The 26,421-nt window shown below is 45.0% G+C and overlaps 1 protein-coding gene across 2 annotated transcripts in view; it reads left to right on the top strand.

Moving 5' to 3' along the window:
* Nucleotides 1-26,421, top strand: part of LOC138260993 (scavenger receptor cysteine-rich type 1 protein M160-like) — a 179,749-nt gene that overhangs the window by 78,932 nt on the left and 74,396 nt on the right. For both annotated transcript variants that reach the window (XM_069209573.1, XM_069209572.1), the window contains exons 10-11: nt 5,936-6,238; nt 15,591-15,899. In XM_069209573.1, the coding sequence (XP_069065674.1) occupies nt 5,936-6,238; nt 15,591-15,899 (612 nt within the window). The remainder of the gene's footprint in view (nt 1-5,935; nt 6,239-15,590; nt 15,900-26,421) is intronic.

Below are 26,421 nucleotides of genomic sequence, written 5' to 3'. Positions count from 1 at the left end.
TAATAGAGGGTATGAGTGTTGGCAGGATGAGTGCAGGATGGATGCAAACCTTTCTTCTTCTTCTTTAATACTTTATTCGGTTCATAAAAAACATAAAAGGCACACAATAAATACATAAATACAAAATGTTGGCAATGAATTAGCAAAATAACATTATTGATGCAACTTTCAAATTCTAAGAGCAGCATATATATAATTTAACACAGCCTGTATTGTCTCTATGTCACCCAAATCATGTAAGTGCAAAAAAGCAAGGCGGCTAGTTCTAATGCTTTTAGACAGAAAAATAGGCCGTAAAAACCTTTTTCTTGGGGTGTCATAAAAAGTGCAAAAGAGTATAAAGTGCAAAGTGCTTTGAGATGTTTTTCCATCACAGCAACACAGTGGAAGGTTCTTAAACCAGTTCCCACCAGTAGGAAATGCTACCAGATGGTGTATTAAATTCAGACGTAACCTGGTAAGTAGGAACCTTTGTCGTTCAAAATTAGTAATGTCCAAATATAGCTTTGGATAAAATTGCTGGGATTGGATCCTCACATTATCTTTTTATTTCCCTGTATTTTGCTTTAAATCAGATATTTGGTTCCAATACATTCTCTTTACCCTTCTAATATCCCGCTTTGACAGTAATTCCGGTTTAAGGAAAAACTCCCCCAATCCAAGGGAAGAGAGGATAGATTGAACATATGTAAGCCAGGGTATGTCCAGTGATCTAGATAGTAAGAGGCAGTCCTGGATCACCATTCTACATAAGTGGGCTTCAGGTTTTGCCCACATTTTTTGCCATAACAATATAGGTTGAAGCTTTATATGATCAGATATATTTCTCAAGCCCACTTCTTCATGCTACTGAAGTTGGTGGCGGAACTGCCAATAACCTCCTTAGGAACTTATTTTCCACAACCTGGAGGCTCGAGCATTCAGCATGACCCCAGACCCCTGCTCCAAATGTCGCAATGGAAAGACATTTGCTAGTAAAAACAGTCACCATCTCTTTTACAGGTTTATGTCCCAACTTTTTCGAAAATCTCAAAACGGCATCTATGGCTCTTTGAAATTGAGTTGAACGCTTATCGCCTCTCTCCAAGTGTCTACTAACGGGCCAGTCATGGCAGATCTCAGAACATTAGTAAGCAAAGGTCCCCAAAAATCTGGGAGCGCTTTATATAAATCAGACGGAATTCTGTCCTGGCCCGGGGCTTTATCAGAGGGGCAATCTTGGATAGCCTGTTTCACATCAGCTACACTTATTGTGTTAGTAAAAGCCACACTGATTGGGACATCTATCATTGTCAAAAAACAGGTAGCATTATCTTGGGGGGCATTATTCTCTAGAGTAAAAGTTTTAAAAAAATGATCCACCCAGGTTTGTGCTGGAATAACAGTGCCCATACCTATTTCCATCTGATCATTCAATAGAGGAGAATTGACCACTCGCCAAAAATTGGTTGTGTCTCTATTTTTACTCGCTTCAATCAAATCGGCCCGAGCAGACTCTCTCAGTTCGGCCTTTCTAGTAGCAAGTACTTATATTTCTTTCGTGCAATTTTAATAGCATGTCGGTCTTGGGGAGAAAAATTGGTTGTTCTCTTTAAGATTTTTAATGCAGAGGTGCATGCATGATTAAACCATCGGGGTCCTCTTTTCCTATTAGTACTGGGGCACTGCAGCTTTTCGGCCATATACCTCGTCAGTGCAGAAAAGGCATGAATGATTTCGTGGGGGGGCATATCTTCGCCCAGAGCTGTCATAACATCCGTCCATTTATCCAGCATTAGATCTTTAAAAAAGCTACTGTTATCTATTTTTTCCCATTTAGTAGTCAGACCTTTCCGCATTGAGAGCTTCATGTCTGGGTGTTGTTCCTCTACTCTTAGATCACTATTCAGAGCCAGGTTTGTTTCCAGGGTTAGAGGGTTATGGTCGCTAACACAGGTTAGTGTCACCCTAAAGTGCCCAACAAAGGGGACAAGTTCTCTAGAATAAATAATAAAATCAATTATAGTGTGAGCATCTCCCCTTATGAATGTTGGTACCCCCTTTGTTAATGGTGTTGGAAAGAGCAAAGCATTAGCTGCTATCACACGATTGAGAGCGTTCCCAGAAGGAGAGTGTTTAAAGTGCTGCATACGGCAATCATATTCATCAAGCTGCCCACAGCAATCTAAATACTCTATTTCACATAAATGGGCATTAAAATCACCAACCCATATTATTCTTAATTCCTCCTTGCCTATATTCATTGCCTTATGTATCGTCATCTCAAAGTTGTCTATCAAACTGGTATCTGCAGGATCAAAAGTGTTATTTTAATAGTTAATCAACAATACATTAACATTTTCTGCTAATTTCAGAAATAAAACCAAAAAAAAGGAGATGTGCCAATAACATGCACATCCACCCCCTTTGCCATTACTGATACAAAGGTGACCAAACCTCCCTTAGCTCTGCCCATGGAGGACTTAGTGGTAGGGACGCTATATGTAGTGTAGCCATTAATATAAGGGGACTCTATAAGCCAGGTCTCTTGGCAACAAATAAATAGATTCTCTGTCACTAATCTTAGCCATTCGGGACTTTCCATTTTTTATTTTAATCCTGCCACATTCCAGGAAATAATCCCTGAAACTGGCATATCAGACATATTGGAAGCTCCCTCGAGGTACAAATTAGATTGCTGCAGTGTGGCTGTCTCTAGGTTCTCCTCTAGGGAGAGCCCAGTTACTGATGGTCATTCTAATTGCTCTAGAGAGCCCAAAGGTTCAAATCTATTGGACAGTATCAAGGTACTATCACGGAGCTCAAAGTCATAAGAATGGCTATTATTCTGTTTACCCAAATCAGTTAAATTAGGCAAATGAGGCTGGGGTGAAGGAAGAATAAACTCTGTCAAACGTTGTAGTCTAATTGATCCTACAGACTGCGTTGTGGTTGAAAAGTGATGATACAGAGAATTAACTAACCACGGACTCCTGAAATGTATAATTATACAGTCCCCTTTTGAAGACTTGGGTGACAAGCCAATCCAGGGGACCCTTCTTACAGTTAGAATATCCTTAAAAAGGTCTGCCCTCCGCCCCCAATACTTTCCAACCCAATGTATGACTTTATTACGCAGTGATGCATGGGATTCAGGATGTGAGCTTTCTAGTATGGGCACATTTTCCAGAACTAAAACATATGGAACACAAGCCAATGGCAGCCTTGGATAAGATATTTGATTTCTAGTATACATTAATGTAGGTGCTACTGACAAAGACTGCGCCGAGCCCTCATAATCCTCCCGAATGGGTAGTCTCCGCTGGGATAGCATATTTATGGGATAATCTTTTGCCACAGAATTCACAGGCATTAAAGTTAAATTCTGAGCAGGATTCGTCCTATCATTTTGTTTTGGGAGAGTAGCCTGGACTACTGGGCTTAAAGAATCAGCAGAGTTATGATGGGGTTCCACTCTCATCAATGGTGGTTTTCAATACCATTGATAACGAGTCAACCTTCTCCTCAAGGATAGCCACTCTTTCCAGAACCAAGGTACATAACTTCCTTATGCCACTAAAGTGATTTTCAAACTGGGTAAGATAGTCCTTGGAAAATTCCAAGGGTATAGGGCCAGATGTATCAAAAAAACTAATTGCATTTCTTAAATAGCGAATTTTAAGAAATCGCTATTTAAGAAATGCAAAATGGTGTGCATGATTTTTGCGATTCGGTAATAGCGATTTCTTAATATTCACAAATGCTATTACCGAATCGCAAATAGAGAATCCGACCCCATTCGCACCTATGGGCCTGCTGCAAATGGTTTTGCATTTCCTAAATTGCGAATTCCAGTTAGGAATTCGCAAGTTAGGAAATGCAAATCCCAGGGTGCTGGGGGCCTAAGGCCCCCTCTGCTGCACCCCAAAAATATTTTTACGGACATGTGAAGCACACACATGCCTTAGGGGCATGTGTGCGCTACATGTCAATTTTAAAAATGCATTTAAAATGCATTTTTAAAATTTGCACATGGTTACCACCAAACTTTTGTTGGTGGTAATTGCATTTCCTAAATGCCCAATTTGCATTTAGGAAATGCTTGATACATGTGCTTTGGAAATCGCAAATAAGGATCCCTTATTTGCGATTCCCTAATTAGAGAATCGTAATTTGCGATTCTCTAAATGGGGTCGCAATTTTAAGGAATCGCTATTTTAGCAATTCCTTAAAATTGCACTGCGAATGCCTTTCATACATTCTGAAAGGCATTTTTGCATTCGCAAACAGCCGAATTTTGCGATTCGCACCGTTTGCGAATTAAAAATCGCTTGATACATCTGCCCTTAGTCTCTCTTGCCTGTTTCTCAATAGTTTTGATTGACGATTATGTTTATGTCTTCCCCTTTATGTTCTCAATTCCTAATGAATCTTTTCCTAAAACATTAGATTTTACCAATGGCAAAGCCAAATCTAAAGGGGAGTCTGCAGTATGGCGGGAAATCACATGCCTACTCTTGTTTAGAGGTGGACTCTCCGAAATCATTGGAGTAATTTGATCAATTTGAGGGTCTGTATCTATTATGACACAAGGATTTCCTATCCTGGTTACTGGAGATTTTGTATGGGGGGCCTTTCTTCTGTCTCGCCTTTTCCTGTTTTCTCCAAGGTTGATACTAGGGTAGCTTCCACCCTCCCTATCTCCGACTCAATAGCACCCATCATAGAAGTGAGATAACTTGTTATCAGCTTGGGGGCGGGGGCCTCCCGACAGGAACCCCCCTTCCCATGCTCCCCTTTACGTTTTCCCATCAAGACAGACAGATACCTAATGCAAACCTTTAACAACCAAACGATAATAAACTGTTTATTATCGTTTGGTTGTTTAAGGGGCGGGGCCATGGGGTATGACCAGGACGAGGGGGGTGCACTGTGCACTTCTCTCAGTGCGCATGTGTGTTTGGCTGGCCGTCTCGGGCCGGCCAAACTCACATGCACACAGGGCTCTCTCCAGCCCAGCAACACAGTTGCTGGGCTGGAGAGAGCCTGCACAGGCTCCCAGTCAATACTAATGCTACTATGAGCAGCATCAGGATTGGCGCAGGGCAGGCTGGTACCCTGTGCCTGCCTGAGGCAATGAGGGAGAGAGAGGAGTAGCGCGGGAGAGGAGCAGGTAAGTTTTATTTTTTATATATATTTTTTGTTTTATTATTATTGATCCCACTCCCCTCCACTCCCACCTTCCCGCCACGCGCTACGCCACCCCACCCCTTTTAGTGCCTGCGAGCCACGACTGGCAACTCTATCATGAAGTGGTCAGACTCACTTGCTGTGCTCGGTCGGTATTCACTCTATTGGGGGCCGGTCTGATGAAATTTGCCAGGGCTGCTTTGGGTTCCCTGTCCGGCCCTTGTGGGAAGGTTAAGAGAAGGAAGACCCCTTAAATTGATGGTATGGAGGGAATACATCCCTCCAAGAGAAAACAATATATTGCCCTGGAAAAAAACACAATGACTTTCCTTGTATTCACTGTGCCCATATACAGCTGCGGAAATGCCTCAGAACAGTCGCAATTGTAAATTCACATACATTTCCAGGAGTACATATTAAAACCAGAGATTATTGCAGTATCGTAGGCATCATCTCTAGGGTTAGATATATGATTTAATTTCAAGAAAGGGATCACTGATTTTTTCCACTGTAGAGGTTTGTTCACCGACTGTGTGTGAACCAAGCTGAGCCGGGGGGCTCAGTCTAGGTCCCTAACCAAGTATGTTGATGACAGTCACAAGAAAGAGACCCTGCTTGTGGTTCAACTTGAGGTATGAAAATGTGAATTTCTGGTGTGACCTAGTGTTTGAGAGAGCTGCCATGCTAAACAGAGTGTTCCTCGACTGCCACAATGTTTACATCTCTTAAAACCTCTTTCTCTCTCGTTTAACCTTGTGGTGTTAAGGGAGTCTGGAGTACCGGCTGGTCAACGGGCGCAGCCCCTGCGCTGGGATGGTGGAAGTGCTCTTCAGGTATCGCTGGTGGAAAGTCTGCAGCAGCGAATGGTTGCAGAACTATGGTGGTTTTATCTGCAATACACTGAACTGTGGGTCCAAGGTTGCAAAGTACCCAGGGGAGAAGGCGGGATCTGACAGTAAGTGGCTCAAAGACGTCACGTGCAAAGGACAGAACAATACAGAATGTACGGTGGAGGCCATCACAGAGACAGACTGCAGCAGGGGCATGGCAGCTGCCATGACTTGTTCAGGTAACTCGACTGCTTACGTCTTGCAAGCTATGACCTTTGGAGCAAGGTCAGGTCCTGTGTTCTCTTCTCGCTGGGCTTCCCAAAATGGCCACTAGAAACAAAGAAGGAAAGAATTAGTGGGACAGTGGGGGCTGTAATAAACGTGCAATGTTAGCGTTAACATTAATAAAAACTGCAATTATATATAATTTTATGCATTAAACTAATTTACTGAATTTAATATGAGGGGATATCTTAATTCTTTGCCTCTATTGTTTTCAATAGAAGTGTGCTGTAAGAATAGTGAGTGGCCATATGTGATTCTTGACTGACTCCAAGGCTTGGTTGGAGAACATTTGAGCCTGTTTTGACACCTTTAGGGCTATAGTAACTTTAGAAGTGCAGTTTGTGAATTGTAATTGTCTTACTCTTTTGTGGGTGTATATTTTGTGGTATGATTTCCCTCTCAATTCCCTTCTTCAATTTCCCTAAATGACTCCCATTTAATAGTAATTAATTCCCCGTTTACCTACCACTCCCCTAGCCTCTTCCACATTTCTACTACAAAGTATACCTATATGTGAGGAGATCTCCCCCACCTTGGTGGCGATCTTTGCAAATAAAAGATAGAAGAGGTTGAGGCCTCCGGCAATAGGTTTGTGAATTGCATTTTGTATTATGGGAGTTACACTGTAAGAGTACTACTTTATGTACTAAAAGATGCAAGCCCAGATTTATGCTAAAGTGGCACAGCGCAGTGCTGTGCCAAAGATAGCAGCTCCGCACTGTGCCCCTTTTGCAACGCACAGGTGCGCCGGATTTAGAGGAATATGGCGCACCCCTATGTTTCCCCCTGCACTGGCGCTGAATTAAGCTGCCTAGCGCCAATGTAGGCATCCTTGCACCATAGTGCAAGGCTGTCTGCGTTGAGGGGATGGATTGTTTATGTGCAGGAAGGTGTCCCTTCCTACAAATAAACAATCTAAAATAGCGATTTGGCACATCTATGTGCGCTGCAAAATGCAGAGAAATAAAAGCATTCCTCCTTGTTTTGCCATGCTAACGCCACCCCTACAAGGAGGCGTAACGCCACAAAAAATGGCGTTACACCTCCTTATAAATGTAGAGCAGTGCTTAGCACCACCGGAGCGTCACGAAAAGTGAAGCTTCGGTGGCGTTAGGGGCTCTTAAATATGCCCGCAGTTTGTAAGTCTGGCCCCTAGTTCCAGTTTCGTTTACACTAGCAGGTGTTCTCTGGGGTGTGAGACATAAGGCACACGTATAACACAACCCCCACTCCTATAATGTTTGGCAAGATGCTCTTATAGTTCTTCATAGGCTGGATGCCACCGGGATATTCAAAGGGTTTGGGCCTAGTAGGGTCTATGATATCAAAGTCAAAGACTAGGGTTCAGGCCTCTCCTGACAAAGCGTATCTTATTGGTCATGTGGGCAGTTAGTGCCATTCAAGACCCTGGTGATGGCCATAAGATGATCATGCCCAAAGTCCCACTGTTACTAAAACTTACTGTTTAGTTATATAAAACCATTACACTATATAAAACATATATTTAAAAAAAAATCCTTAAAATTCATAAGTAAACCCCAAGCCCTGCTCTACTAAAAATGACAGAAAATAGAAATAAAATTAATAATAGACTGTTGTTGTTCTATAATTAACGAAAACCTAAGTCGAATCATATGACACAAAAGATTACATTCAGGAAACTTCAATGTAACTCAAATGCGAACAACTAGGTCCTAAACAACTATAGCCTAAACCACTACTGCCAAACAACTAAAAAGTCTCTACAACTAAGTACTGAACAACTACTGTCTAAACAACAATTGTGCCTGAATACCAATTGCCTGAACATCTAATATATATATATAGATATATATGTATATTTATATATATATATATATATATATATATATATATATATATACATATATATCTATATATATATATATTCTAAACAACTAATAAACCATAAAAACCAAAAAGAAAACCTTACCTTAAAATTAGTTGTTCAGGCAATTGGTATTCAGGCACAATTGTTGTTTAGACAGTAGTTGTTCAGTACTTAGTTGTAGAGACTTTTTAGTTGTTTAGCAGTAGTGGTTCAGGCAAGTATTGGTTTAGACCTAGTTGTTCAGGATGTTTCCCGTTATCACCCTCAAACCCAGACAGTGAATCCTGAAAAATATTGTATTTAAACAATGTGTTTAAAAATAATTTTTAAAGCACTCGAAATGCTGGGGCAGTATTAGGTGTTTCCAAGGCAATAATAAGTTCATCCAAAAGTGTCACTTTGTTTCAGTAGTCACCACATAGCTCTCAGACATCATTCTGCTGCCACTGCCATGGTTTATAGGTTTATACACTTCTAGTTAAGACCCCACCCCTTGCGGTCCATACCGAGGAACTATGGAATACCTTCCCGAATGGACCGGTTTCCTTCCGAATAGTCCTGTAAATCTGTGCATTCATGGAGAGATGCTGCCAAATCCTACATGATTTGCACCTGTGAGACATTCCACCTGGTGGTTAACAACAACCATCCCTTGTGGTTGCCAATTTCTCCACAAAGTTGCTGAAGTAAATTTATTTTGTTTTGTAGGTAGGGCGAATATAGTCCAGGTGAACAGCACGGAGTGCTTTTCAAGGTTGTAGTGGACCAACACAGTTAGTGCTACAAAAGGATGGTTAGACAATGCACATAGAGGAACTTGGAGCTTAAAGTAGGCTGGTAACATTTTGAGTTGTAGACACATACTACATGCTGTAATTACAGGTTTGGGATATACTCATTATCTCAAAGGAGAAACTCATCTTAAGGATAGCATTAGGGTCAATGGCAGGGATTAACCATGCTGACTGGAGGGTACGGTCAGTATCTAGGTGGGGAACAAGACAGACGGCCTCATTTACGAGGCCCTAGCGACTCACTGCACCACCAGAGCGTTATTTATTTTACGCTTCGGTGGTGCAGTGTGCCAGCCCATATTTACAAGGCCACTCAAAGCCACTTTGCGTGGCTTTTCATGGCCTTGTAAACATGGACCCCTTTCATGCAAAACTGCGTGAAAGGGGCTTTCCATGGGTGCTGCGCTGGGTGTTACTAAGCAATGCTCATGAAACCCAAAGGAATATGATTCATTCCTTAGATTCCTTGGCCATTTCAGGGGTGACGCAAATTCAGGAAAAAATATCTTTGTTTCTCCACATTGTTTCCTCTATGTGTGCTGCATCCTGCAGCACACATAGAAAGAGGAAAACACCGCTTGTGATTGTTTTTGTGCAGGAAGTTCTCCCTTCCTGCACAAAAACAATCATACCCACAATGTAGGCGTCCTTGCACCATGTTGCAATTTGTGTATCAGCGCAGGGAGAGAGGACAGAAGTGGGCTTTATCTTGTAGATACGGTGCATTTCTGCCCTTTCCCGGTGGTGCGGGCAGGGCAGCATGGAACTTGCTGCGTCACCCTGCACTACTGGCCTCATAAATGAGGCCTGAGTGTCTAAGCAGGGTGTCCTGGAGAAAGGAGGTAGGGGAGGGAAGGAAAGGGAGGTAAGGGGAGGGGAGGGAGGTAAGGGAAGGATGTCCAGGAGAAGGGAGGTAAGGGGATGGAGGTAAGGGAAGGGTGTCCAGAAGAAGGAAGGTAACAAAGGGGAGGTAAGGGAAGGGAGGTAAGGGAAGGTTGTCCAGGAGAAGGGAGGTAAGGGAAGGGTGTCTAGAAGAAGGAAGGTAACGAAAGGGAGGTAAGGGAAGGGAGTTAGGGGAAGGGAGATAAGGGAAGGTTGTCCAGGAGAAAGGGAGGGGAGGTAAGGGAAGGTTGTCCAGGAGAAGGGAGGTAAGGGGAGGGAGGTAAGGGAAGGGTGTCCAGAAGAAGGAAGGTAACAAAGGGGAGGTAAGGGAAGGGAGGTAACGGAAGGGAAGGGAGGTAAGGGCAGGTTGTCCAGGAGAAGGGAGGGGAGGTAAGGGAAATATGTCCAGGAGAAGGGAGGTAACGAAGGGGGGGTAAGGGATGGGTGTCCAGAAGAAGGGAGGTAATGGAGGAGAGGAGAGGTAAGGGAGGTAAGGGAAGGGAGTTGTAGGGGGATAAGGGAAGGTTGTCCAGGAGAACGGAGATATGGGAGGGGGTAAGGGAAGGGTTTCCAGGAGAATGGAGGTAAGGGAGGGGAGGTAAGGCTGGAAAGAGGAAGAGGGGCAGCAGGCAGGAATATAGCGTATGCGAAGAATTTACTTTCAGTGGCACGTAAAGTCTGAATTTGTCTCCCAGTCTCATATGTTTACTGAGTAGGTACTAATTTCGGCAAATATATTTATTTTTTAAACTGGGTTGTTCTAGAGCCTCAGTGGTCTTCTACTGCACTTAAAATGTGCATGTTGAGTGATGTCCTCTCACTGAAGCAGTAAGGAACATAGGTATCTTTGTAGACAAATTGGAATGCGTCTTCACACCCCTGAACCCTGGCAATATCTGCTTAATTTGGGCACTTCACCGCCTGGTGAAGATGTTGGGGGCTCTGGATGCGCGGTTGTTTGAGATGTATCAGCACCCCTGACTGACACAAAGACCTGCACTATACTGCGTTGTGAAAGCGATTTTAGTTCAATGTAAGTAACAATAACTCTTGGCGCCTCTTATACAAATTGAAATTAGCACATTAATCGATTTTGGATGGATGATGGCATTCTATATATGTCAGATAGAAGGCACATTGTGGTAGACTTGTCGAATTCCTCTGGGATGTTTAGATTTCCCTGCTAGCATTTTGCAAGTTCACATTATAGATATTTCATTGCATTACTTTCCAGTCGCTACAGTGCATTGTCAAATTCAATGGAACAGCTGTGATAAGCATTGTGTGGCATTGACAACATGTCCCTAGAGAATTCCATGCACTTACACGCATGAATTGCACAATGAATATGTTGTGCAAGTCTGATCGGTTTGTCTCTAAGGGCCTGATTTAGATCTTGGCGGATGAAATACTCTGTCATAAATATGATGGATATCCCGTCTGCCATATTACGAGCTTTATAGGAAATAATGGGATTGTAGACGGAGTATTCCCCTCTGCCAAAATGCCTGATTTAGAACTCAACGGACAGGTCACTCCCTCACAACAGTGATGGATATCTCGTCTGTTTAAATCTAAATCGCATAGGCTATAAGGGGATTTAGACTTCAGCGGATGGGATATCCGTCACCCTTTTGACGGAGTAACCCTTCTACTGATTTCTAAATCAGGCACTAGTCAAAGAAGTGTAAGTTAGGACCATGTTTAACTTGAGCGTATTCGTATTTATAGGTGATGTGGTTCTGAGATAAAATCTGCAGTGTAGAGACCCCATCCACATCATCTGTGTGCTAGTTACACATCAGATTTTTACAGGGAGCTACCAAATAAAATATTTTGTTCAGCTGCAGCTGCAAAAGTCATGGATTAATGTCACCTAAATAACACATGATCTCTGGTTTAATTGTAACACATGCAATACACAAGTCATATTTGAAACTCCAGTTACTTGGGTTGTGTTATAATTAGAAGGGTTCACCTTCCATTGTTTTAACAGGGAGGCAGGAGAACTTACCATGACATACGTGTACCATATATCACGCAAAAAGACATGCCTGAGGACAGCCAACCTCACTAAATACTGCTTGCACTTTTGCCTACATATTGTGGTCCCTGATTGGAGAGAAGCTTTTGGGTTCCTTCATATGCATACAGTGGTCTTTTGTCGGCTAGATGTTTCCTGGTGTCTTTGTATGCTAGATGCGTGCATGATTGGCCTGATGATCCCGAGTCCCTTCATATGCATACAGTGGCCCCTCATGTTTCTATTTGCCTTTGCATGAATTCAGAGGTCCCTGACTGCATAGATGCTTCTATGTGCCTGTGCATGCACGCAGTGGTCCCTATTTGGCTAAATGTTTCCATGTGTCTTTGCATGCAAACAGTGGTGTCTGATTGGGGAAGATTGTCCTCTGTGCCTTCAAATGCCTACAGTGGTCCCTGATTTGCTAGATGTTTCCATGAGTTTTGGCATGTGTACAGTGGTCCCTGATTGGCTAGATGTTTCCATGTGTCTTTGATGCATACTGTGCTCCATGGTTGGCCCGATGCTCCTTGGTGCCTTCATGTGCGTACCATGGTCCCTGATTGGCTAGAAGTTTCCATGTGCATGCGTACCGTAGTCCCTGATTTGCTAGATTTTTTCATGTGTCTTTGCATGCGTACAGTGGTCCCTGATTTAGCCAGATTTTCCTTTGTGCCTTCATATGCATACAGTAGTCCCTGACTGGCTAGATGTTTCCCTGTGTCTTTGTATGTGTACAGTGGTACCGAATGTGGGCAGGTTTTCCTCTGTGGCATCATATGCATACCATGGTTCCAGATTACCTAGATGTTTCCATTTGTCTTTGCATGCGTATATTGGTCTTTGATTTGCTAGCTGTTTCCTTTTCTTTTGATGCATACAGTTGTCCCTGGTTGGCTAGATATTCCCATGTGTCTTTGCACGCACACAGTGGTCTCTGATTTGCCCAGATTCTCCTCTGTGCTTTCATATGTGTGCAGTAGTTCTAGTTTACCCAGATGTTTCCATGTGTCTTTGCATGCATACATTGGTCTCTGATTTGCTAGATGTTTCCTTGTGTCTTTTATGCATACAGTGCTTCCTGGTTGGCTAGATGTTTCAATGTGTCTTTGCATGCACACAGTGATACCTGATTTGGCAAAATTCTCCTCTGGGCCTTCATATGCGCACAGTGGTCCCTGATTGGCTAGATGTTTCCATGTGTCTTTGTATGCACACAGTGGTCCCTGATTAACCCCATGCTCCTGGGGGTGCCTTTATATGTCAACAGTGGTCCTCTGTGCTTATAGATGTGCACAGTGGTCCATGATTAACCCCATGCTCATGGGTGCCTTTATATGCCTACAGTGGTCCTCTGTGCTTATATATGTGCACAGTTGTCCCTGATTGGATGGATATTTCCATCTGTCTTTGCATGCACACAGGGGTCCCCCATTGGCCCTATGCTCCTGGGTGACTTTATATGCGTACGGGGTCACTGATTGGCTAGATGGTTCAAGGTGTCTTTGCATGAGTACAGTAGTCCTTGACTGGCCCTATGCCCCTAGGTGTCTTTATATGCATATAGTGGTCCGTGATTAGCTAGATATTTCCATGTGTCTTTGCATGCACACACTGCTCCCTCATTGGCCCTATGCTCCTGGGAATCTTTAATGCGTACAGTGGTCCCTGATTGGCTATTTGGTTCCAGGTGTCTTTGCATGGGTACAGTGGCCACTGATTGGGCCATTTCTCCTGGGTGCCTTCGAATGCTTGTTTTGTTGATGATGAATATTGGATAGATTCTACTTGGTTCTTGCACCTGCTTAAAGTTCTGCTGCTGTTTGGCTGAATATCTTTGGCTGTTGCTGTCTCTTGAATGTCGGGCGCTGGTTTTTCAGTAGCCTTTCAAAGTGGTACAATAGAATCATGCCAGTCGGATTACATTCAGGCACAGCAACAGGAATGCACACACAGGCTTGGACAGAAACGGAAAATAGGCCAGGGCACAAAATAAAAATGCCACAAATGGCTATAAGAGTAGCCCTCATTTACAAACCGGGTCAGTGTTGAGCTTGTAAAGATATGCTGCATATATGTTTTTGCAAGGTATGGGGTGCTGGAAATGCATGTGTGCTTACTGCAGACATTGTTTGTAGTAATTTCAGGGCCATCAACAGTAACAAATGCACCCCAGACCACAAGAGAGTGCCACAATTACTCACAAATATGGCCCACCCACAAACCTCTCAGTGACTCAGTGACAGACCAGTCTTTCTGGCACTGTCAGGTTGCCCTAAAGACCAGACTGGCCCTGTACACATATTACGTTAGACTGATCAAATTCATAGATCTGGCCATTTAGAAGAGGCTGTCAAGCCGGTGAGGGGGTGAGAAACAGTTATGAACCACAAGAAACTAAGCGGCATATTTAAGAGCCCCAAGTGCCATCTACCAATACATAGCGTCCTTTTTTTTACACTAATGTTTTGTTATATGGCCAACATCCCTGCGTCATATGCGCAATGCATGCATTGTGCCTCTTTGTAACCCTTTGCGTTACATTATGCCTGCGCCAGGCATAATGTATGCAAGGGGGGCATTCCCCCGTTAGGGGGGGCAAAAAAATGGCGCAAGGAAATCTAACAGATTTCTTTGCGTCATTTTTTCTGCACTTTTAACCCCTGCTCAGAGCAGGCGTTAAAAGGGTGCATGCCATTGATTACAATGGGCCCCTATGTACTCTGCAGGAGTAGCCCCAAGATTTTGGTGCTACTCCTGAAGAGTACATCAATAGCGTCATAAAAAATGACGCTGTTGCCCCCTACCATGCGCCATGGTGCGCCATGTTTCAAATACAACACCCACATGGTGGCGGTAGGAGGGTGGTAAAGGGCGCAAGAAAAGTGGTGCTGTACTGTGTGCGGCACCGCTTTTCTTAAATATGTCCTTAAAGGTTTAGAACAAAACATGTTCTGGGGGAACAGAGTTCTAGATTAAAGAATGTGCAGCAGAGGGCACTCGATAAAAGTTGTGAGAGCCCAATAGTGGGGTCATGGGTAGTTGAAAGGCAGCTAAGACCCTCTCTATATCCAGGTTTCAAAAAGGGAAGGAGGCTGCTCGGTCTTGACAGCCAGCGTAAAACAACTGATCTGGTTCCTATTCATAGTATGTGTGGTCCCCTGTAGGTCTCTGTCTCCTGATGGCACGTGGGATACAATGTCCTGATATGAACATCAATTCACCAAAATTCCAGAGGTATCAGAAGTAACATTACATACCCTTTGACCCCTGATCACATCATCAACATAATACTTGTCCCATCACTTAGCCCCTAAACCGCCTTATGTGTGCTGCTGAGGATGGGCAAGGGAAGGGCAAGGATTGGAAACAACAGAAAACAAACTTCATAGAGCCATGATAAATCTCTAATCTTCCTGCCTGTTGCTGCCATGATCCCTTGAGGCCACTGGTAGCAAGGGCAGTGCCATGAGTACTAGTGGGCCTGCCAGGGGCACCAGCTGCTGCCACTAATGGCTGTCCATGGGCCCTGGCCAATTGAGAGTGTGGAACGCACTATGGTGTCTTCTCGTATTTGGCGTGGCCACAGTGAGATAGCTTGAGCTGTTTGGTTTCCTTCCAAACACAAAAGTTTGCTAATGTGCTCTGTAAGTCTTTGTGTTATGTTCTTTTTTACAAACAAGGGTGCAGACAAAAAGTATTTGTTAACTGTAGGTCTGAGGCCAAACAAGTTCTACAATGTGCATGTCTTTGACCAGGACACCAGGAGCTGTACCTGAAGGGGGACAGGAATCCCTGCTCCGGCCAAGTGCAGGTCCATTACATCCAAGGAAACGATGCCAAGTGGAAGGCAATCTCAGAGAAAGGCTGGGACCAGAAGGCTGCTGATGTGGCATGTAAGCAACTGAACTGCGGGAACGCCATAGCCTTCAACAGCACAACATTTGAAATGCCAGATCGGTGGAACCAGATGTTCCACTGCACAGGCAACGAGTCCAGCCTCTGGGACTGTAACAAGACTGTCAGTACTAACGAAGCCACAAGAGCTGCCACAGTTACCTGCTCAGGTGAGTTTCTCCTTTCTTCATGTTTTAGAGAGTTGTAGAGGACAAGGGGAAAAGAAGCAGTTGTGATTGTGTAGCCTATTAGAATTAATGTCACGTTTCTATAACAGCCCATAAGTCTTTGGATACCCCTAGTAGACACATGGAGAGCTCACACCCTATTACACCAAGACACTTCACCCATCCTAAGTAGCTCCATTAGTCTGTTGGTTTTCAAGGTAAGACCCCTTCTCGACTGTGTGAAGTTCTGGACCTTCATGTAATCCAAAGAATTTTAAAGATTACATTTATGGACTGATGCTGCAATGACCATGAAAACAAAGCTATAAGGGCAGTGTGTATCTGGTGGTGGATTAAAGAAGCATGAGGTGGATTTAGGACTAGGCATTTGGCACACTGACGTTTGATAGCACCGTCCCCAAGCTTCCTAGCTGAGCTTGGGGCACCAGCACTCAGTCTTTTACAAATGGAAACTCCTATGTACCTTGGCAAAGAACTGTTCTATTGGTTGGGGAGTAGTCTGTACTCACACAAAGGTCAAATGTAATGGGTATGGAATAATATACATTTGGAAAAAGACTGGTTTAATTGGTGGGTAACAGTATACATTCGGACAAAGGGCTGGTGTATTGAGTGAGCAATTGTATGTACTCGCACAAAGGACTGATCTTTTGGGCGGACAATATTATAAAATCCAACAGAAAACAGATTTATTCCTATGCAGTAAACTAACGTAAATGCCTTGTAAATGGCTACAAAATACTGTAATGTGTTGCCTAAACTGCCCTTGTCAACCTACAGGCTTTGGCTCATCCAGACTATGGTTCTCATTAGGAGTTCAGTGGTCCCACCGCGGGGCTGCCAAATTTGCTGGAACTACGCCACCACCATGGCGGTGGCCTTCCCCTCCGCCCAATTGCAAGGTTTCCACCGGTATGACTGGGCTGACCGTCCGAAACCTTGAAATAGAGCATTTCCACTGGTTCGATAGGCGGGAACAGTGCTGCGAGATAGCACTCGGCACCTTTAAAGGAGCCGAGTGCTATCTCGTAGCTCATAGGGTGCCGACTAGCACCTTTGGAATGCACACTGTGCCCATTCCAATGGTACTGGGCAGGTGGGCCCCCAGCACTTGTTCTCTGCCAGGCTTTTCATGGCAGGGTCCCTGCCATGAAAAGGCTGGAGGAGAACAAGGTTGTAATTAGCCAGGTGGTGCTGAGTTCAGCTCTGCCCTGGCTGACTACAACCAAGACCTATGTCACCCCGTCAGGATCTGTGATCCTGACGTGGACGGCGGCCTTTATCGTCTAACTTGTAATGTGGCGGTCGGACCGCCACAGTGATGGCGATCTGACCACTACCACAAGACTGGCAGTCCCCAGCCTCGTAATGAGGCCATATGTGTTGATTCTGCTCAATATGCCATGCTCTTTGTGACAGTGAACCACGCCATGCAGCAACAGCAAATGGAAACAGTAGCAGAGCTCTTGTGGTTGTCTATAAAGAGGTCTCAGTTGTTTCTCGGTACAAAGGGAGGGACTTAGTAACTTCCCATCAGTATGTGTCAAGGTCACTCTGAATGGCTCTTCGGGGACTTCACCCTCTTTTAAAGTTTAAAGAAGTTACCCTTTAAAGTTTCATCACTTGCTTCTTTCAGTTACAAAACTTGTGGAAACACAAAAAGTGTTTCTGATCTCTATTGCTGTAATTAAGATGGGAAAGTAGTAGATTTACCAATATTTACAAAAACCCTGAAGAGGCAGTCAGTAAAAAGAAAATAATTGCCCACTCCTGCATGAGCAACAGTAACATATAATGAAGATTTCAGAATGCCACTTGGTTCGAAGTTGGAATTGGTTTTGAATTTCAGAATGTTTGATTATGCCCAGTTAAGTTTTGGATTTGAGAAAGACACTTTGGGGGTGACAGGGTCGGCGGGAGCACCGCCGACAGGCCGGCGGTGCCCCGCAGGGCATTCTGACCGCGGCGGTAAAGCCGCGGTCAGACCGGCAACACTGGCGGGCTCCCGCCAGTGTACCGCTGCCCTGTTGAATCCTCCAAGGCGGCGCAGCTAGCTGCGCCGCCGAGGGGATTCCGACCCCCCCTACCGCCATCCAGTTCCCGGCGGTCCGCCCGCCGGGAACCGGATGGCGGTAGGGGGGGTCGCGGGGCCCCTGGGGGCCCCTGCAGTGCCCATGCCACTGGCATGGGCACTGCAGGGGCCCCCGTAAGAGGGCCCCTACAAGTATTTCACTGTCTGCTTGGCAGACAGTGAAATACGTGACGGGTGCAAATGCACCCGTCGCACCTTCCCACTCCGCCGGCTCGATTACGAGCCGACATCCTCGTGGGAAGGTCGTTTTCCCCTGGGCTGGCGGGCGGCCTTTTGGCGGCCGCCCGCCAGCCCAGGGGAAAACTTGAAATACCCGCCGCGGTCTTTTGACCGCGGCGCGGTATTTTGGAGGGCGGAATTCTGGCGGGCGGCGGAGGCCCCCTTTGTTTTATGAAGCCTTGTTCAGTTTTGTGTTTTGGATTCCCTTTTTGTTTGATGTTGGTTTGGGTGTTGGATTTCTAAATGTAGTTTGATCATGCTTAGCTGGGTTCTGGATTCCAATGTCCCTTTGTTTAATGTTGGGTTGAGTTTGAGATCCAGAATTTCATTTTGTTTGATGTTGGTTTGGGTTTTAGATTCGCAAATGCTGTTTGATAATGCTTGGTTGCGCTTTGGATTCCATAATGTCCCTTTGGGTGATGTTGGGTTGAAATTTGAGTACCCAGATTTAAATTAGCTTGAAGCTTTATTCACTGGCTCAACCTTTAAAGAAACAGACTTTTGTAGATAAAAGGTAAGCATCTTGGAATCTGGACACTAAAGATCCTTTTGAAATGTTCAAATTATATAATAACCAGGACTAGACAAAAGAAGAGCTGAAGAATTGATCATGCTTTCTTATTTCGTTATTGGATACATTTAGCACTACTAACATATTTCTCTATCCAAGATCAATGAATGTGTTAGCTTGCAGACAGTTACAACTGGTAGAATATAATTTTAAACACAGGACAAGAGGTTAGCAAGTTTGTGGATGCCAAGAGGCATAGGAAACCTAGTAAGAGATTAATGGAATAAATGTATGAGGAGGCGGTATGAGTTTACCAAATATGTTTAGTCCCCATGGGCAGTAGTTCTCCACCTGACCTGTATTATACTTAGAGGGAAAATTGAGGAAAAGCCAGGTTAGGTTAGTTTGGAGGAATCTTTTACTCTTTCTGTTCCTCAATCAAGAGCTCACCCCCCAATGGAGCCCCTCCACAATAGTAGTTACTAGATTCATACGGCTGCATGTGTACTGCAAGGGTTTTCAACTTTTAAAAATTGTAAAGTAAGCATAAGGAGATAACCCATTGGTTAAAACTGGTTGCATTATTTATTTTCGTCCAGTAAAAATGAAAATACTGAAAATTAGCCAGGTGTGGGAGAATTTCATTTCCCCTTTTCAACCATACCAAGTAAACAGAAAGACAGGTCTGTGGGTCCAGGTTTGCTGTGCCATGTGATTAAAACTACATCTCAGTGTTGAGGCCACCATAGCTGAACCCCCTCTGGGGATGCTTGTATCCCTGTCCAATTAGATGTGGCCTCACATGTGGACTTGACTACTCCTATTGGGCAGGACTGAGACTGGCCTATCCTTATTGGACAGTGGCCAAAAAGGATGGATTGTAATGTGACCCATACTATTTGCTAGTGGCTGAGTAATTCAACATTCCACAAAAAAGAAGGGGACAGGGAGGTTATTGGTCCAGTGTACAATCTCCCAAATCTAATGACTATAATAAACTTAGTATACTGTTCCATAAGTAAAGAAAATAGATACACACAGGGCTGGAGATAGTCAGTAGTTAAGGAGAGCTCTCACACACCCAATAGGATGTCAAGCTTCATCACTGGGCAATCTCCTTGTCAGACCGGCGCTGCAATGCCTGACGGGCCACCCCTATTACGGTGGTGGTACTTAACCGGAGATCATCTACCAAATTTGGTTCGACCTAGGATGAATACTGACTGTTGGAATACATAGGAGAGAAGGGAAAAGTTAAAATTGGCTCAGAACCATAAGCATCACATTTAATGAGTCAGAGATAGGTTCAGGCCAAGATTAAAAGAAAACAAAAGGGGGAGTGTTGATGGGAATAATGTTCCACTGCACTCCACACAAGGGGAATAGGTAGTGCCCCAAATCCTAGAAAAATATGGTCAACATGTTTCGCGTCTGAGTGGTCGTAGTGATCCCGTGACGCTTCTTCAGGACCGTTGCTACTACTTCTCCTATACTAATGTGAAAAAATAAGTGCTAGATGGTCACTTACTTAATGAAGACTGCCCGTCATAGTCAGTTGGTCAGCCAGTAGCCCTGCGTAGAAGAAGGTAGCCATAAGGTAGTCTGTACCAACAGGTCCCGTTTCTGACGGGGACGTGTATGAACCACCAGGTCTTTAATATTAGTAGACCTTTTGAATGTAAAAAGGGGCGTAGGGATCTGTGTGCCACCGCTCTGTAAGATGGTCCAACGTTTATTAATACGTTTTTTGATGGTATTAGACAAGGGAGCGTCCAGGGCCCAGTATGCACTTTTACATAAAAATCTGAATAAACTCCTTAAACTAGATAATTGAAGTTTCTCTTTGGGTCTAGTTTCTTTTTACAACAAACACCATAAAGGCCTGTGGGAAGCAACTCCAATTCACTGCAGAGTAGTGATTTTTGCCAGGTTTTCTTTTGATATTTGGAGAACTCTCACCAAGCAATCAACTGGGCTCAAACCCACTTAGCTGTGTCCCTTGGATCCCTGACGACTGAGAAACTAGGAAAGCGGGCAGACATAGCACAGCACACTTTATATATTTGCAAGATTATGGGCCTGATTCTGACCCCGGCGGTTCCTTACCGCCGGGGCCAGGGTCGGCGGGAGCACCGCCAACAGGCTGGCAGTGCCCCGCAGGGCATTCTGACCGCAGCGGTTTTGCCGCGGTCAGAAGTGGAAAACCGGCGGTCTCCCGCCGGTTTTCCGCTGCCCTGGGAATCCCCCATGGCGGCGCAGCTTGCTGCGCCGCCATGGGGGATTCTGACAGCCCATACCGCCATCCTGTTCCTGGCGGTTCTCCCGCCAGGAACAGGATGGCGGTATGGGTTGTCGTGGGGCCCCTGGTGGCCCCTGCAGTGCCCATGCCAATGGCATGGGCACTGCAGGGGCCCCCGTAAGAGGGCCCCACATTGTATTTTAGTGTCTGCATTGCAGACACTGAAATACGCGACGGGTGCCACTGCACCCGTCGCACCTTCCCACTCCGCCGGCTCAATTCTGAGCCGGCGTCCTCGTGGGAAGGCTCTTTTGCACTGGGCTGGCGGGCGGCCTTTTGGCGGCCGCCTGCCAGCCCAGTGCAAAAGCCAGAATCACTGCAGCGGTCTTATGACCGCGGAGCGGTGTTCTGGAGGGGGGAACTCTGGCGGGCGGCCTCCGCCGCCCGTCAGGGTTAGAATCACCCCCTATGTCTGTTCTATCCAAGCGCAGCTCCTCCATTAGGATCGTAGGAGCATCGCACCCCCGCCAGCAGCAGCAAAACCTTTACCAAAAAACGATAATAAACTATGTTTGTTATTGTTTTTTGGTAAAAGCAGCGGGCCACAGGCTTGACGAGCACTTTGGACCACTCAAACACACATGCACTGTGTTGCCGGGCTGGAGAGAGCAGGCACAGGCTCCAAGTTTGCCTGGGAGCGCCCTGGCTGGGTGCTCCCAGGCAATCCAAATGCTGCATTACTCGGAGCGGGGAACATGGCGGTCCGCTAAGACGCACAGACCACGGTCTCCGCCCTCCGCTCCTTTTACTGCTGGCTCCCCCGCTGCAGGGACGAGTTTCGGTCGACGTGTCTTTTTTTTTTTTTTTCCTTATTTTTCTACTTACCTGGCGGATGGTCGCTCCATGTCCAGGGGTCCCCTTTGAGCGGACGAGTTCGCCGCTCCCTCCACACTGGATTCAAGCTGCCTGGTCGCTTTTCCGGCACAGAAGGGCGGCTGCCAGGCTTCGCTTCCAGGGAAGCAGAGGCAGAGTCGGCACAGGTTTGTTCCTGGCTCTGCCTGGTCTGAATCAGGATCTCCAAGGGGAGCTGGCCTTGGAGCTCCCTCGCATTGAAGACTCCGGTAAGGACATCTGGCAACACCATTCCATGCCTCAGGCCTCTCATCAACGGCCCTCCTGCATGACCTCCAGGTGCCCATCTGGGCTGGGGGCCAGAACTCGGCTATGGGGGCAGAAGCTTTCTTCTTCGAAGTCCGGGTTGGACCCCCAGCTTCTTTTCCAGCTTTATCAGCGCTGCCTCCACCGGGTGCTGGGGTAAGGAGCAAGTGCACTGCTGAAGGTAAAGCCTCTATATTATCTTTGCCCCCTTATTCACGAACTGAGGGAGGGGTTTCTCCTTCAAATTCTCAAGCTCCACCGGCTAAAATCACTGCAAGCTTTACTACTGGGTGACTCAAAGTTACCCCCTCCCTTATGTCTTCCTTTAAAGTATTAGACTAGTCCAGCGCTGTACAAACTGTGCCCATTTCCCCAGTAAATATGGCTGTGAATATGGCTAATGTGGAGGGAGTTCCCCTCTCCTCGTCTGTTTTATCACACAGCCCATCTATGCAGGAGGCAGAACAGGATACAGTCGGGGGGCGTCCTTGCTTCCGCACGAGACAGAGTCAGAACAAACTAATGTAACCCATGCAGATTCCTTCCTCCAGTCATTACTACACGAGATGAGAGACAAATTTGCTGTTTCTGAATCCAACGAAGCTAAAATCCAGGGGCTCTGTGATGGTCTCGATGTGAAAATCACTAACTTAACGGAGAGGCAAGGGGCTATGGAATCGTCTGTCTGTGCACTACAGGCAGATGTGGAGTTGAATACTTATGAGGTCCAAACGCTTAAACGAAGTGAGAAGAACCTGAGAGAGAAACTAGAATCCTTGGAAAATCACTGTAGGAGGTATAACCTCAGATTCTTGAATATTCCAGAAGGTGTGGAAGGGTACAATATTAAAGACTTTATAATATCCTTGATTAAAGACCATGTCCGACAGTGAGCTCCCTTGATCTGGCTTCGGAAATTCAGAGAGTCCACCGGGACCGTTTCAAGAGAAATCCTAACAAGGAGAAACCAAGAAAGGTACGGGCTAATTTTGCCTCCTATCCAGTAAAAGAATTGATTCTTGCAGAAGCTCTCAAAGTTCAGGGCTTTCTACATGAGGTTTGGTCCTTCCTAATAAGATCTAATATGTCTAGGGCAACGCTAGATCGCCGCTGGGAGCTGGGGAAGGCTATGCAGGATTTTAAGTCTTTGGGTGCTTCTTCACACGTGAGGTTCCCCGCCACTCTGAGGGTAATGTGGAAAAATAAAATGCATAATTTCCCTGATCCCCAAGAAGCTAGGGTTTTGATTGATCAGATAAAAGGGGGGCGGTAGCGGGCTGGGGAGGGCTGAGGCCCAAGGGTAGTATGAGCCACCCAACATGATTTCAAAGTTGGTTCCCCAGGGAGGGTATGGGGAAGGTTAGTGGGTCACATGTTTCAACGATTCAACTAATGTCACACCGGGTGGGGAGCAGAGGGGGAAAAATGAAACAAATTGAGTTCTCTCACGGTTGTAGAAATGTTGGGGTCAGACAAGAGCCTCTTATTTGGATAAGGACATGAGGATGGGACCCGGCGATACTTCTAAACTTAAAATTCTGACCTGGAACGTAAATGGCCTCAGAGTCAGCAGCGGAAGAAGGAGAATTCTTGAGTTCCTGAGACTATCTGATAGCCAGATCATTCTCCTGCAGGAGACCCATCTAAGATATGAGGAGTGGATGAGTATTCTTAAGTCGCAAAAGTGGATCACCCACTTTGCCTGTACTAATCAATCCTGCAAAGTGAAAGGGGTAGCGATTATTGTAAAGAGCAAAGTTCGAAGTCAGCTGACAGATGTCAGTGTTGACCCTAGGGGGAGATGGGTCTTGGCAAATATTAAGTTAGGAGGGGTCCAACATACTCTGGTATCCTATTATGGTCCTAACGTGGATGACCTGGGCCCACTCAGGGATCTCTACGAGCAACTGATTGGAAGAGCTCAGAATTTGATAATAGATGGTGGAGACTTTAATGTTTTGCTTAATCCTTCCTTAGATAGGTCTACACCCAGACCGGCCGTCAGTACACCTAATATGAGAAGCTGCTTGCATACCATAATGGCCTGATTGACCCTTGGCATAACAGAATGGGACAGACAACGGAGTTCACTTTATGGAATAAGAAACTTGGGCATGCTTCCAGAATCTACTTTTTTCTGATAGATGTAAAACTTCAAAATAACCTAATGGGAATCGCTCACCAGCCAAGCCATCTCTCAGACCACTCAGTCGTTCAGCTGACTATAAACTTTGCTGACTCTCGTGCATGCACTAGATGGACACTGGATCGTTCTCTCCTGGGAGAAGAAGAGATCGTTCTAAATTTGAAAAGGGACTCTAAGGAATTCTTTGAGATCAATTTAGGTTCTGCTTCAATAGCCACGGTCTGGGAAGTGTATAAGGCTTTCATTCGCGTAAAACTGATTAGCTACGCTGCTTTCAGAGCCAAGAGAACCAGAACCACAATAGAGACTCTTGAGGGTAAACTTCGTATCCTGCAAGCCCAAAGACGATCCTCCTAGGACGCAACAACGCACACAGACTTACAGCATTAAATCTAGGAAGCACAAAATTCACTTGAGGTCTTTATAGAATCAATTGTGAAGGGCAAATGGGAAGCTGGTAAACTGGTGCATTTTGAGTATGGCTAAGGCTGTGGGAAATTACTAGCATGGAAGTCGAGGTCTGATAAGGTCAGGAATAGGATTAAAGGAATAATACTAGGCGAAATGGGCAGAACTTCCTCAGACAATCAAGACATCGCAGGAGAATTTGTTAAGTTTTTTTCTACACTATACAGAGATGACTCGGAGACCTCAGCGGAGGCGATTGAAAATTGGTTGAAGGAGGACACACTCCCTATGTTAGAACCAGCTAAGAATCTGAGCCTTAATCAATGCTTTCTCCTTAGTGAGGTAGATAGTGTTATTGCTGGCTTGAAAAGTGGGAAGGCTCCCGGTCCAGATGGAATACCGGCAGAGGTATATAAACTCCTGAGAGGCAAGCTTGCGCCAGTTCTGACTCAGTTGATGAATTCAATTTTTATAGACTCCTCTCCGGTTCCGTCCTCGTGGAAAGACGCTAGAAGATGTGAGTCGTATAGACCTATTTCATTGCTCAATAATGATTATAACATTTTTGCACAAATACTTGCCAGGAGGTTGGATAATGTGATCAGTGATTTAGTGCACATTAATCAGAAAGGATTCATGAGAAATTGATATTTAGGAGACCTGACTCACGACTTAGTCGGCGCAATCGATTTGGCAACTACTATGAACATGCCTCTAACAATATCAAACAATCGACGCTGCCAAGGCTTTTGACAGAGTGAGTTGGCTCTTTCTACTAGCAGTTAAGGACAGCAACAATTTGGGAGATAACTTTCTTAACGCTATTAAAGCTAATTATAAGGCTCCTTCTGCTTGGGTTCTGGTTAACGGCATCCTATCCTCACATTTTAAGATTGAACGGGGCACACGGCAGGGCTGCCCTCTCTCTCCTCTTCTCTTTAACCTCTATATTGTACTGCTGGCTAGGAGAATCAGGGCAGATCAGAGAGGTATACCGTTTCAGTATCATGATTGGGTCCTGAAGGAAGCCCTTTATGCGGATGACCTTCTGATATACACACAGAACCCACAATTTGCCTTTCCTGCACTCTGGGAAATTATTGCTAGCTTTGGAGGAATTTCAGGTTATTTAGTTAATACAGATAAATCTGAAGTAATGACCCTGAATGACTCTCAAGAAAACCCATTAGAGAAAGACGAAATTCAATATTTAGGGGTTAAAGTGGTCAAGAACCTGGCAGAGATGGCCCACGTGAATTTTGTGCAGCGCCTTAGGGAAACAAAGAAGCTATTCCTCTAATGGTCACACTTACGTCTCTCCATATTAGGCAGGACAAATCTAATAAAAATGGTGGTATTGCAAAAATTCACATTTATTTTTAGTGCTATCCCATTATCTTTTAAAACTTAATGGCTAAGGAAACTGCAGGAGGAATTAGTTAGCTTTATTTGGTCATGTAAAAACCCCAGAATAGCTTGGAACAAATTGAGAAAGAAAAAGCTTGACGGGGAATTGCACTTCCGGATTTTCAGCTTTACTACTGGGTATTCCAGCTGAAAAACATCAGATCACTCCTCTCCAAGGAACATCTATCTTCTCGACTTCAGGCACTGACGGGGTGCTTCCAAGGACCAGGGTATACAATTTCTTTATAAATTTGGCCACCCCAGATATTACAAAAAAATGAGACTAAAAGTTCTTATAATGCTTGCAGCATCTGGTATGCAATA

Source organism: Pleurodeles waltl, chromosome 10 (genome assembly GCF_031143425.1).
Source record: "Pleurodeles waltl isolate 20211129_DDA chromosome 10, aPleWal1.hap1.20221129, whole genome shotgun sequence".
Classification (NCBI taxonomy): domain Eukaryota; kingdom Metazoa; phylum Chordata; class Amphibia; order Caudata; family Salamandridae; genus Pleurodeles; species Pleurodeles waltl.
Note: the sequence above shows the minus strand (reverse complement) of the source record. Positions and strands in the feature narration are given on the sequence as shown.